The sequence below is a fragment of the Zootoca vivipara genome, chromosome 9 (genome assembly GCF_963506605.1).
Source record: "Zootoca vivipara chromosome 9, rZooViv1.1, whole genome shotgun sequence".
NCBI classification, from domain to species: domain Eukaryota; kingdom Metazoa; phylum Chordata; class Lepidosauria; order Squamata; family Lacertidae; genus Zootoca; species Zootoca vivipara.
Window position 1 is genome coordinate 68978255 of NC_083284.1, and position 14925 is coordinate 68993179.

The window sequence follows — 14925 nt, forward strand, 5'->3', positions numbered from 1 at the left end:
TCCTTCCGCCTCACACCATAGCATGGCATTTTAGCTATGGAAAGGTGGCATACAGATAAAGTGATGTGTCCTGGTCTCCCCCTCATAATTGTTTTTTTGTCACACAGTGTAATAATGCTTTTTCATGCAAGCACTTTATAAATGAAGTAAATACTGATAACAACGTCTTCCTTCCCACTTCCCACTTGAGCATGGTTTCTCATTATGGAAAGGCAGCATACAGGAAAAGGGATGTATGGAAGATGCCTGGTCTCCCTGTAGTAAATGGTGCAGTAACACTCTTTCGCACATGCACTTTGAAAATAAAGTAAATAACAACAACTTCTTTCCTCCCTCCCTCCCAATTCACACCCCACCCACAGTGTTTTTTGGGAAATACTGGCTTTACTGCAGGTACCTACATCTAAGAAAGCCTTTTCCTCTGCTGAATCTGACCAAAATTACCATCCAGCAGCCTTTTGTTCATTTTAAAAAAATATTATTTTATTTTAGTTAGTGTGTATAATTTATATAGCACTTGATTGTGGTGGTGGTGGGAGCCTCTCAAAGCTGTTTACAAAAAGAAAAGAATTAAAAAATCAACCAAAAACATTTTTTCAACCGTAATTTGAAACATGCAAATAGTTAAAAATGCAATAGAAATGGACTAAAACAAATTTAAACTTTTACTACTGTTTTTTCTAAATATCTGGGTAAGGTAAAGGTAAAGGACCCCTGACAGTTAATTCCAGTCATGAACGACTCTGGGGTTGCGGCATTCATCTCGTGTTATTGGCCGAGGGAGCCGGCGTACAGCTTCCAGGTCATGTGGCCAGCATGACTAAGTCACTTCTGGCAGCACATGGAAACACTGTTTACCTCCCCGCTGTAGCGGTACCTATTTATCTACTTGCACTTTGACATGCTTTCAAACTGCTAGGTTGGCAGGAGCTGGGACCGAGTAATGGGAGCTCACCCTGTTGCAGGGATTCGAACCGCTGACCTTCTGATTGGCAAGCCCTAGACTCTGTGGTTTAACCCACAGCGCCACCCGCGTCCCTGTTAATATCTGGGTAGGCGTGTCTAAATAAAGAATGTCTTCAGCAGGCACCAAAAAGAATACAATGAAGACACCTGTGTGGTATCAATATATTGCCATATATACCTTTGTCTTGTTTCTGTTTCCCATTTTCTCCTTTCTTTCACCATCTTTTCAGTTAAAAAAGAAAAGCAAATAAACAGAGATGCCACTGGTGTGACTCACTTAATGTTAGAGCACAATCCCCCTGTTTGCCCCAATCTACCAGCTGAAGATAAATGTGTGACTAGAACAGGCATCCCCAAACTTCGGCCCTCCATATGTTTTGGACTACAATTCCCATATTCCCTGACCACTGGTCCTGTTAGCTAGGGATCATGGGAGTTGTAGGCCAAAACATCTGGAGGGCCGCAGTTTGGGGATGCCTGGACTAGAATGTTTGGTAGCTTACCAAAAGGGTATGATGGTGATCACCAGTCTTCTTTGGTTTGCCACCAACATCCAGAACTCAAATGGATACTCTCTGAACATTTAAGTATCACAGCATAATGGATATAATATATCTAACTATCTCGCAGCATTGTTCTGAGGCTAAAATAAAGGAGACAACCCCAATACAGTACTTAGAATAATCAGAATAATTCCAATATATCCCAGATTTATGAGGTTTAAAATGTTTGATTGGTTAGGAGTATATTAACTATCTTAATTAAGAACAACAAATGCTATTGTTATGCATTTTTAAAAAACTATTGGTAAGTTTTAGGATAAGAAAGATAAATGGGGAAATATGCATGCTAAGGTTTTGTCAATTTTATAAACATTGCTTATGCCACTGGTCTTCAACTGGTGGATCAGGACCCTCTAGTGGGTCACAGCCTGTTCCAAGGTGGGTCACAACAGGAACACTACCAGTATGTAAATATATGGTAAAAGATTAAGAATTGGGTCCTCAAATGCACATTTGGGTTAAAAGTAGGTCCTGGGTCTGTAAAGGCTAAAGAGACCTTGTCTAGGCTATATACCTGTTACATCACAGTAAGGATTATTTTAAAACATGTTGATTAGACTAACTATTCAAATTATTATTTTTTAAGTGCAAGATCCATTTCAAAGAGGCAGTATGGGATATTATTCCATAACCAAAGAAAAGTCAGGAGCTATTGGAAATGTTTGAAGTTATAGCAGTTATATATAAGCAACATTTTAGCACTCTGGTAACCTTTACAGATCTATTCATTACAGTGACTACCAGAATATCAACTTGGAATTTGCATCTTATACATGTGTGTTGAGGGGACTTGGCAGGCATGGGGAGGTGGCATATGAAGTAAAATAATAGTGATGTAGCTCTTGGCAGCTAATTTTTATGTTCTATGCAGAACGATGTAAGTTCTGTATCAAAGAATCTCCATAAATCATGCAGAAAGAGATTTCTGTGTCCATTACATCTGAAATTACATTTCATGCCAATTTGAAATTTGGCCAAATTTAACACTGTAGTAATGGCAACATTTGGTGCATGTTGCTAGATACTTGTGGCAGAAAAATACAAAGCTCACCTTATTTGCCTGACTGCAATATGGCACCCAATAATTGATACAGGCATTGTATTGGTCATTTATGTTGAAAGGTTGGTTGTGTTAAGTGTAACTCTTCTTTATGGCAGGAGGAAAATGGCACTGTAATAAAAATGGTTTTGGAGTGAATGCTATGAACTACTAGGCCTTTAAGTTAATGCCTATGTTTCTTCACGCTACTAATAAAATCAGCTCCTGAGCGAGAGGTACATTTGGAATATATATGGTGTGTGTAACTTGTTCAGAATTGGGAAAGACTGCCACTTGTTTATAGGATTGTCTAGAGGATGGATTTCTTTGTCAGTTCTGGCAAGTGTTCCTGCTACTTTGGTAATGCTTTACAGGACACAACTTTTAGGTGATCACATGACTGTTAAGGCTTGTAATATACTGTACTGGGAAAGAAGGAATGGTGTAGTGTGAATGAGTTTCTCTCTGAATAATAGAATGTGAGACATCAAATGGAATTGTTTGACAGTAGGTACAGGAAAGACAGAAGGAAGTATTTCATATAACATATAATTAACTAAGGAAGTTCATTGTCACAGGATATAGTGAAAGCCGCAAGCTTGAATGGCTCTAAAACGGGGGATTTGACAAATTCAGAAAGAATAGATCTGCCAGTGGCTAGATTACAATCCATATTCCCGGAGTACTGTATGGTGGAGACAAACAACTGGATACTTCCCACCATCGTACTGTGTAAGCTTCTGAAAAGTATTTGGTTAGCTGCTGCAGGAAATTGAAGGACTCTTGGGATTGATCTAACAAAGCAGCTATTGTGAAAGAACCATCTCCAGCCACTCCAAAAGATCAAGTTGCAGAGGTGGCAAACAGTTTTTTTGTAGTCAAGTTGAGTACCAGCCCTAATTAGGGCTGTGAGAGTTTTTCATTTATTTTTAATTAATTAATTTATACATCACTTGCACGACAGAATGGCTACTACCATATTTTTCATTCCATAAGACACACTTTTTTCCTCCTAAAAAGTAAGAGGAAATGTCTGTGCGTCTTATGGAGCGAGTGTGTGGTCCCTGGAGCCAAATTGCCCAGGGGCTAAAGGCAGATCGTGCTTTTTTAAAAAAAGAAAAAAAAGAAAGAGCTAAAGGCTAACAAGAGGGAAAGAGAAAGGAACCTGCTCAGCAGCTGATTGCAAGAGATGGGGAGGGAGATAAGGGAGCTAGTTCCCTTCCGGACTCCTCTGGCCCCTTGCCTAGGCCTCAATTGTTGTCTGCAGAGGGAGACATGTGACTGGCTGATTAGATTATCTGTCTGGAAACTGTAGAAATGGGTCCCTTTCCTAGAGAAGCTGCAGAACTGTAAGTTGAACCCCATAAAAAACCCCTTTGCAAAAAAGATGCACAACTCTGAGCTGACCCCCCCGCCCCAAATGGGGCTGTTCCCATTTGCAAAAAAAGCTGCACAACTTGGAGCTGATCCTAAAAAAAATGGAGCTTTCCCCCTTTGTAAAATAAGTTTCCTCAAATATTTAAGGGGGGGGAGGCACCTAGGCCTCTACTGGTAGGAGTTGGCTGCTATGCCTAAGACAATTCAAGAAAGCAAAATATTTTTTTTCTTGTTTTCCTCCGCTAAAAACTATTTTTAAAAAAAAAAAAAATATTTTTTATTAATTTTTTTTTTAAAAAAATATTTTTATTAATTTTCCAATTAAAACCAATTATATCACATTCAATATTTCAAATTATACACATATATATATCAATCAAACCGAATGTTATGCCAAATCATCTGAATAATTTATTTTTGGGTTCCCATGCTTCAAGAAATTGGGAATTCCTCGCAACTGTCCACTGCCGTCTTATTTCTAAAGTTCAAATCGTCCTCCAAGCTCATAATATTCCAAATCTTCCCCTTACAGTCACATAGGTGTTTTCCACTTTCATCCGATTGTTCCAGCTGCTGAGATAAATATCAAACGAAGTTTCACAGATGTTCTTTCTCCTGTGTGAGTTAATCAGTCCAGCCTCCCCATAAATCTTCTTAGTGGAGCTCCCTGTTGCGACGAAGTAGCAGCGTCATCTTGAAAGGCTCAAATCACTTTCATTTTCTCTCATAGCCATGAAGATTTACGATTTATTTATCTTTATAGAATTTACAGCTTTTTCAGGCAGGAGACCCAAACATCCAACCATGAACTCTTGGTAAATTAATGGATCTCCTTGCCCTATAGCTGAACTTAGCTTCAGGTCGCTGCTCCAATTTAAAGTGCGTCACAGCTCATAAATCCTCCGAACGCATCCAGAGCTCCTTCCGTCTGACTAGGGGGGGGCTTTTCTCATCGGCAACTTCACATCTTTAAGAAATATGCTCAGTAACAACAGCTATGAAGTTCAACTCACACAGTCTTTTGCTTCTCTTTCACTCCAAACAAGCCAGGACATCGCGTCCGGGAAGGTACGAGGCAACAATATGAAGAAAAAATAAAAACTTGCTTCCCTTATCGCTCCGTCCCCATCAATCCTTCTTCCAGATGCCGTACATTCTTTAACTCCTCTCACTCAGCAGCTTAAAATTCTCAGCAGTAAACAGCGCTTCTTCCCCTCCTTCTGAAGTATGTCCATAGATTTAAGCCTAATTATCTTCTTTAACCATGGAAATCCCCGCCATGCAGATTAGCGTCCGGGAGTCCTGGCCGTCGTAAGTGCTCAGCCCAAGCTCCCCCCACTCCAAAAACAGTCGGAGTGGGTCTGGGGGCATCGCGGGCCAGCGGCCCCTCTCCGTAACCCCCGGAGAGGGTAGGGGGTTGCCATTTACTCCCCTAGCAACCGCCAAATTCCTTACGAAGGTCAGAGAGATGGAAAACAGGTCCGCCATTCCTGCAGGCGGAAACCGGAACCCCTCCTCCGCTAAAAACTAGGTGCGTCCTATGGAGCGAAAAAAATACGATGAGCGGTTTACAAGAATAAAATCAATTATAAAAGCCATATGTATTTAAAACACACAATTAAAAGAAATGCATCAAAACACTAAAACAAGATCAGGTATAACAGTTGGATCAGGAAGATCAAGGGAAAGGGAACACTCACCTAAACAGATGCACCTTTAAGAGTCTGCAGATTGCCAGTACAGGTGAGGTCTTCTCTATGCCAGCAGGGAGGATATTCAAAAACACTAGTACCACTATTGAAAAATAGGCAAAGGTAAAGGGACCCCTGACCATTAGGTCCAGTCGTGACCGACTCTGGGGTTGTGCGCTCATCTCGCATTATTGGCCGAGGGAGCCGGCGTATAGCTTCCAGGTCATGTGGCCAGCATGACAAAGCTGCTTCTGGCAAACCAGAGCAGCACATGGAAACGCCGTTTACCTTCCCGCTGTAGCGGTTCCTATTTATCTACTTGCACTTTGACGTGCTTTCGAACTGCTAGGTTGGCAGGAGCTGGGACCAAGCAACGGAAGCTCACCCCGTCACAGGGATTCGAACCGCCGACCTTCTGATCAGCAAGCCCTAGGCTCAGTGGTTTAGCCCACAGCGCCACCTGGGTCCCCTAAGCAACTTCCCTGACCGGGAAGATTGAAAAATATAAAGCCTCAAATGTATAGTTGGCTACTTTCTCTAACCTTGGATATGTGGTTCTCATAAAGACTGACAAATATCTAGTTGGAACAATACCATGAACTACAGATTTTAATTTGATTGTCATTTTTCAGTATTTTCCAACTTAAAATTCAGTCATTACCCCCCCCCCCCACACAAATGGAAAGTTTCTTAAACCTTACAAACTCTAGCCCATAGAACAAAAAAAACTGCATTAAAAGAATAATGAAAACTAAAATTTTATACGTATATACAAATGAACAGTTTTATTACTGAACAGCCACTGCTTTACTAGTTTCTTCTTGAATTTGAAAAATGACCAGGAAACTGTTCTGTGAAACAACAATTGAAAATATTCACCCTTCAGTTCCTTATTTTCTACTTAGCTGACTTGATTATATTTTATTTATTAAATTTCTATACCACCCTTCATCCAAGGATCACAGGACGGTTTACAATATAAAAACACAAAAATATATAGCATAATTACAAACAAAACAGCATGCTTTGTAAAGACATTTGATACTCTTGCCATCCACTTCCCCATCAAGTGTTATCATTATTAGATATTATGTGGCCTGCTGGGATATTGGGTTGCTTGGAATCCCAAAAACTACCAGGGGTTTGGGATGGGGTAGGAGCTATGCCCAAAGGCGGACATAGATTCCACATCACCGTCTGGAATCAGTTAACTGTTCCCACTAGTGAAAGCCTGTTCAAAAACTTCTGCTAGCACAGTGAGGGGGTACCCCTGCTCTCCCCAAATTGAATCTAAACAGTGTGAGGGGAGCGGAGGGGAGATTGTTCTACCAGGCAAGCAGAAATACTTACATAAATACTTACATTGACAGAACATTTGTAACAGCATGGTGTTAAATTCCTCTTCATAACAAATCCATTCACAAAACAACCCAAAATATATGGATAGAAGTAGGTTCGCAGCATGATGCCACATCCCACTGCAGCTGCTCCAGTGGCTAAAGCAGCATTCCAGGAAAGTGAAGCAATGCAGTTGCTGGTATTGGAAAGGCAAGATGAATTTGGTGGCCCTTGGGAGGTGACATGAAGCTTTGCCACAAATGGGCTTTCCTCAAGTCTTGATGCAACTTTTCTTCAGGCTTTAGCAAGAGGACAAGGTGCCTATTTGTGCCAGCACTCAAGCTCTCAGTCCCGCAAACCTGTATGTTCCCTGTAGGATGGCAGATAGCGGGAGGGAGGGATGGAGGGCAATTTAGTTTGGGGAGACATCATAGAAGGGGGGGGTGCGCGCACACACATGCACACACACCTTGCTGTTGTTTCAACTTAATTTTGGGGATAACAGGGCAACTTCTAAATAAACATAAAATCATCAAGTCCTTTATGTGATCTATCTTGGCTCTGAGCTTTGTGAATGAACGTGGATTCTAACCTGCATCTGTTAAGTGCAACATCATTTGTTTTGCCTGGAACCAAATACTCTGGGTGACCTGCAGAACCCTTGTTTATACACCTTTTTGCAGCTTTGTGTCTTCCAGCCAGTCTTCCTGTTTACCTTCCAGAGTAAGACAACCTCTCCACCTTTTAAGGGTGGAAATATCTGTCAGAGATCCTTACCTATATACCCTGTTTCTCCAAAAATAAGACGTAGCCATAAAATAAGCCATAGCAGGATTTTTAAGCATTCAATGAATATAAGCCATACCCCAAGAATAAGCCATACTGATAGGCAGTTTAACCTTGTAGGTTAAACTGAACCATACTTAATAAAAAATAAGACATCCCCTGAAAATAAGCCATAGTGGGGTTTTTTGAGGAAGAATAAGTATAAGACGGTGTCTTATTTTCGGAGAAACACGGGTAGTATATATATATATATATATATATATATATAGTGCCTATATAGGGCCTATATAGTGAAAAGTTCATTTTGTTTTTCCAGCATCTCATGGTGTTAACAGTCCTGTCTTTCCCCAACTACAGTCCACTATCAAAACTGAGAAATGCAAGACTTTTCTTTCCAGAGCTATATTATGTGTATGCTAGCCATTCATATACAGTAATTCAATTATGGTTAGTATTTTTCCATTATAGAATCTTTATATCAGTAGTAATTGTAGTAATAAAACCATATTTGCATTTCTGTTCTCCAAAATTACTTTGAGTACATTTATTTTTTTATTTTTAAGTTTGATATTTGTTGTTTAGTCGTTTAGTCGTGTCCGACTCTTCGTGACCCCATGGACCATAGCACGCCAGGCACTCCTGTCTTGCACTGCCTCCCGCAGTTTGGTCAAACTCATGTTCGTAGCTTCGAGAACACTGTCCAACCATCTTGTCCTCTGTCGTCCCCTTCTCCTAGTGCCCTCAATCTTTCCCAACATCAGGGTCTTTTCCAAGGATTCTTCTCTTCTCATGAGGTGGCCAAAGTATTGGAGCCTCAGCTTCAGGATCTGTCCTTCCAGGGAGCACTCAGGGCTGATTTCCTTAAGAATGGATAGGTTTGATCTTCTTGTTTGCAAGAAGATCAAACAAGAAGTTTGATATATGGGCAGTAAATTGTTCAAACTTGTTTTTAAAAAAAGCCAGTTTATTTGCCTTACGAAAAGAAAGAAGCCAACAGGAGAAGGTTGGGGGGGGGTATGAGGAGGCAGGATTCTGCTGTCTAGACTTGATGTTTGTGGTTTGATTGTTTTGAGTTGACACACTACCAGTTAATTTAAATGAACTTTCTGCCTTTGTAATTGAGCAGGCTGTCTGGATTTGTCAGGTCTTGGCCTAGGTTCTAGACAGGATGCAACTGGTGTTAAGTTCACATTGGATCAGGTAAACTAGGAACAAAAGGCAAGAGACAATAGACAGATAAGAATCAAAAGGCCAGAGGCAAGTGCAGAGTCAGAGCCAGGCAGAAAGCTGACTGACTTGGGCTAGTCACTGTATCTCAGCCCATCTCTACTAGGCTTTGTAGTTGGGCAGGGTGGTTTTGAGGCTAAAAGTGCAAAACAAGGGAATTGTACACACCATCTTAAGCTGCTTGGTGGAAAGGCAATATTAAAGTGGAATAAATAGGCCCCACATTTTAAAATTATATCTAATTATGCTCTGTCAATATTTGCTTGCATTAATGCTATTAATCATACTGCTGCAAAGCCTCAGCATAAAGTTGCTACTTAGTTGGCTCATGAAATGCAGATAATAAAACGTGAATCTTGTATGTTTTCAAAGGTCTCATTAAAAAGAAATAGTCTTCTACTTTATACATTTTCTTAGTGTGTGATGTATAATCCCTCCTTCCCCCAGGTTGGAGGCTTCAATGCTGTACAAGGTGAAATGTTCAGCAACAATCTGTTGAAAATATATTATACAGTATATAGAAGTAACCTTGAAAGAGGACGGAGCTTAGAACAGTTTATACTGTCAGAACATCTGCAGATGGTGCTTAAAGCAATACTGTGCAACTCTTTGAGGGTTTTCCTTTGTCGAATGTTTCTTTCACAATTTTCCCTGGAACTTTCCCCAGAAAAATATTTACTTACACTTCAAGAAAGCTTTCAGTGTGGCCACTGTTTTCTGTAGGAAAGATATTTCATGATTGTACAGATGGTACCATATCCTCTTAGGATAACCTTTCATATTATGATAGGAAGTATTTACTGTTGTTAATAATGGCTGGCATCCAAAAAGCCTGTTTGATTCACACACGGGAGTCTTATCAGTCATACAGAATTATTTCCCCCCTTTTAAGCAGCTGGTCCCTATGTTGCATCACAAACGGTGAACATAGGCAGACTATGAAACATGTTGCAGTGTTTGTATGTATCATAAGGGGGTACTTCCTGAGTGACCAATATCATATTTGCAAGTGTCTTTATATACTGTTTTGTGTTAGTTAATATTATTTGAACTCCAATTAACATTAAACTGTGTGCGTGTTAACTGGATACAGTAGATCTTGCCTACAAAAATAGTCAAGATGTTTCCCCAGATAGTTTAAATGCTTTCTTTTTTATTGTGTTTATAAAAAGCAGCAGTTAGTACAGAATGCTGCAGCACAGTGAGACCCTGTCAGCCTCTTGACACCTCTGCTCACTGGTTGCCTCTTTGCTACTGGGCCAAATTCAAGGAGTTGATATAAAGAGCCCTTAACAGCTTGGGACAAGTTTACTTGTGGTATTGCTTTGCTATCTGCAGAACTGGCACTGTTACAGCTTACCACATATGACCCATTCTGCACTTGTAAGAAATTGATATTTTAGTGTGGCAGCATCTACACTTTGAAACCCCCCCCCCTCCTATTGACAACAGAAATGCTGCACTCTTTTGGGCTCTTGCTTAACACTTCCGTCCAGGCATGGCCAAACTTGGTCCTCCAGCTGTTTGCATATAGAAGTTACATCTGTTTTAGCTCTTTTTGGCTATTGTTAGCTTTTATTTCATATATTGAATCCTTTATATACTTGTTCTTTACTGATACTTCTATTGTTTTGTTATTTTTGTAACTGTTTAGAGGTTTGTGGTTTGTTTGTTTTTTACAATAAATCACTACAGTGGTACCTCGGTTTACAAACACAATTGGTTCCGGATGTGCGTACTTAACCTGAAGCGAACTTTCCCATTGAAAGTAATGGAAAGTGGATTAATCCGTTCCAGACAGGTCCGTGGAGTACTTAAACTGAAAATACTTAAACCGAGGCATACTTAAACCGAGGTATAAATAAAGAAGTGAGGGAGAGAGCACGTTAATGGTAAGTCAAAGTACAGTGGTACCTTTACTTATGAATTTAATGCGTTCCGAACGCAAATTAACGTAAGTTGAAAAAAATTGTAAGTCAAATCCCATAGGAATGCATTGGGAGAAAAAAAAAATCGTAAGTCGAAGCAACCCTATCTAAAAATTCGTAAGTAGAAAAAATCCTATCTACGCATCCAAGATGGCGGACGGAGCTCCGTTCGTAAGTAGACACATTTGTAAGTAGAGTTATTCGTAACTAGAGGTACCACTGTACAGTTTACCATTAATGTGTGGGCCCCTGAAGATTGCAGCTTCTTTGCTCCTCCAGGGATTCTGTGAGCTGAGCTGTGGTTTGGCTTAGCATGTCTCCTGAATCCAGGCTCAGCTGTCACCAACCACCGAACCACAAGTCCAGGTTCGGATTAAGCCAAATTAGTCCAGAGAACTGTCACTCTCATGCCCTTGCACTAAAGGTAAAAGACCCCTGGACGGTTAAGTCCAGTTGAGTTCAGCTATGGGCTGTGGCACTCATTTCCACTTTCAGGCCAAGGGAGCCGGCATTTGTCCGCAGACAGCTTTACTGAGTCATCTGGCCAGCATAACTAAACTGCTTCTGGTGCATGAGACACTGACGAGTACCAGAGTGCATGGAAACACCATTTATCTTCCAGCTGCAGCAGTACCTAGTTATCTACGCAAGCTGGTATGCTTTTGAACTGCTAGGTTGGCAGGAGCTGGGACAAAGTAATGGGAGCTCATTCTGTTGAGCAGATTCAAACTGCCGACCTTACAATTGGCAAGCTTGGTGGTCTCGACCACAGTGCCACCCATGTCCATGGTCTGGCTTGGCACTATATGTGAACGAGCTCATTGAGATCTAATGCTCACAATTTCTCTACCTCGTTTTCTCCTTATTTCTTGCACTCTTGGAAAAGGGCTGAATTGGAATTTTCATTTTGATCCAAGGAACTACAGTATATCTAATGTATGCATATCTAATATAACAGACTAGGGTGTGCATGAGTTTTTGCAGCTTAGCTTCAGGACCAATAACTTAGGGGGCAATTCTGTAAAGCAGAGCTTTCCAAACTGTGTGTCATGACAAGATAGTGTCACTGCAGTGTATAGGTGTGTCGTGCAAACACTCCCTGCATTCCTCCTGAGGCTGGAAAGGCGTTAGTTTAACCTCTGGTTTGCTAGTAAAACTGAATTACTGTGTTGTAGAATCATAGAGTTGGAAGAGACCACAAGGGCCATCCAGTCCAACCCCCTGCCAAGCAGGAAACTCCATCAAAGCATTCCTGACAGATGGCTGTCAAGCCTCTGCTTAAAGACCTCCAAAGAAGGAGACTCCACCACACTCCTTGGCAGCAAGTTCCACTGTCGAACAGCTCTTACTGTCAGGAAGTTCTTCCTAATGTTGAGGTGGAATCTTCTTTCTTGTAGCTTGAATCCATTGCTCCGTGTCTGCTTCCCTGGAGCAGCAGAAAACAACCTTTCACGCTCTTCTATATGACATCCTTTTATATATTTGAACATGGCTATCATATCACCCCTTAACCTTCTCTTCTCCAGGCTAAACATACCTAGCTCCCTAAGCCGAACTTTACATTTCTCCCTGTTAAAATTCATCTTGTTTGCTTTGATCCAGTTGTCTAATCTGTTAAGGTCATTTTGAAGTGTGATCCTGTCCTCTGGGGTATTAGCCACCCATCCCAATTTGGTGTCATCTGCAAACTTGCTCAGGATGCCCTCAAGCCCATCATCCAAGTCATTGATAAAGATGTTGAATAAGACTGGGCCCAAGACAGAACCCTGTGGCACCCCACTAGTCGTGAAATGATGCATGTCTAAAAAGTGCATCACCAATATGAAGTTTGGAAAGCTCTGCTGTAAAGCATTGTTTTAAGAAGCATTAGATGGAAAACCGCAAACATTTACTCTAATGCTACTGCAATTGTTTGAAAAGGGAAATATTGTAATGTTTTTACATTATTTTGTTTTACAGAATTCTGAGCAACAATAAGATATCAGAATTGAAGAATGGTTCCTTTGCTGGATTAAGCCTTCTTGAAAGATTGTAAGTCCCCCCCCCCTTAATGTTTTAAGTATTATAAAGTGGAAGGAGATGTAATGGAGGGGAGGGAGAATTCACCTCTCTAACTCTATTAATAGAGGTTTTTTAAAAACTACTGTGGCAAGCGTACCCAGGGAAAAGATTTTGAGCCTTTTGTAATGTTCCTTATTTCTGCCATAGTGCCTTGTTAGGGGGCTTGTCCGGGATCTGAACCCGGGACCTCTCGCAACCAAAGCGAGACTACAACAACAACATTAAGATACTCCAGAAGTTAATATACTTGGATGAATAGTTTTCCTGCTGTACATATAATAAATACAAAACTAATTGCTTCAAATGTAATAAGAAATAAGGAAGATATTTCCATATAACTTTAGCATATTATTCTATCAATGCTTACTTATAAATAAGTTGCCATGATGATGACGATGATCCCACCCATCTGACTGCATTGCCCCCGCCACTCTGGGCTGCACCCAACAAAAATAGTTAAAACACAGTACAACATCACACATTAAATTTACTTTCTCTCATGGAAATAAACTACAATTCCAGTCATGTTTACTAGTTTTTATTCCTGCAAAGCTCTTAGGTGCAATATAAATTTATAGCAAGGATTTAAAGAACTTTCGTTAGGTGCACCCAAGGGCTTAGGTACATCCAGCTAAATCTTTTTTTTTTGAATGGCAAGGCCATATGGCAAATATCAGCCTACAAAATTCCCTAGAGATTCAAAAGTAGTGTGCAGTGCAGTGCAGTGCAGTGGTGAGGGATAGCCTTTTTTATTTAGAAACAAATGTTTAAACTTTTCTTAGACACCTAGAATAGTCACACAGTGAAACTATGCTGTTGATGATGATTTCTTCACTACAATAGTAATGTAAATATATATATTTTCCCATAATCACATTTTGAGTGTGTTAACTTTTTGAGAGATGGGAACAGTTTTTCTTGCAGTGCAAACAAATCTAGAATTCTCTTATACTGTGTTTAATTAAGGTTGTAACTTAAAAACTGTAAATATTCCAGTAATATTTCTAAATGGTAAAGAACTACTCTAAATTATTATTTTGATATTCTTTTGGGGGAGGAATGGGGGAAAGTATTCGGAACATAAAGAAAGAATTTGTCTAAAGTGATTGAGGACTGAGTGAGCATTGGGAAGACAGGTTGCAGACAGATAGGATTGTTTTAATGTTCACTGCTTCCTAAGGCCCTTTAGCAGTACGGAAATGCTGCTTTTGTGCAGTGAGGCTGCAAGTGGAATTCTTACTTTGGATTCACACTGCACCTAAAAGTTGTATTTGCTACAAGTTTGTAAACTATCATCCCCGCAGCAAAGCAAAAGTAAGTGGCCATTATTGAGCTGGGATTGCCAATGCAAAGAGATCATAAATACATTTACTCAAAAGTAAGTCCTATTCTGAATTATACCCTTTGGTTAGCAATGTCTTCTTGTTAATGTTGTTTAAAATGGCTCCTGATCTTCTGCAGCATTGCTGAAATTGATTTTTAATCACTTCCTAAAACAATTTTCAATTCAGGATGCTCCTATTTAAAGCTTTATTCAGTACACATTTACCGTACTTGGAAGCAAATCCCACTGGATTCATTGAGGCTTACTCCCAAGCTGCAATTGAGGGGCAAGGCAACCTGCTGTTGCTTTCCTGAAGCCAAAGTTAAGTCAGGTGTACAGATGTAGAAATGGTCTATCATCGCACAGGACGTTTAAGCACTTAATTAGCTATTACACAGAATGAGAGTTTGTATGCACCTCCATGTGCTCTCTTCAAGATCTCGCCTCCATGTTCCTTGATCTTCTTATACACACAATAGCCCTACTTCTTTCTGTTCATTAGAACACAGAAAGCTGCTTTATATCAAGTCAGATGACTGGTCTTTCTGGTTCAGCATTGTCCACACTGAGAGGCAGCAGCTTTCCATGGTTTCAGATAGAAGCCATTCCCAGCCCTAACTGGGAT

The 14925-nt window shown here is 40.3% G+C and overlaps 1 protein-coding gene across 1 annotated transcript in view; it reads left to right on the forward strand.

The window, feature by feature from the left end:
* ADGRA3 (adhesion G protein-coupled receptor A3) overlaps window positions 1-14925 on the forward strand; it is a 47181-nt gene that overhangs the window by 2228 nt on the left and 30028 nt on the right. The window contains exon 2 of the mRNA XM_035112025.2: window positions 12875-12946. Coding sequence (XP_034967916.2) covers window positions 12875-12946 — 72 coding nt within the window. The remainder of the gene's footprint in view (window positions 1-12874; window positions 12947-14925) is intronic.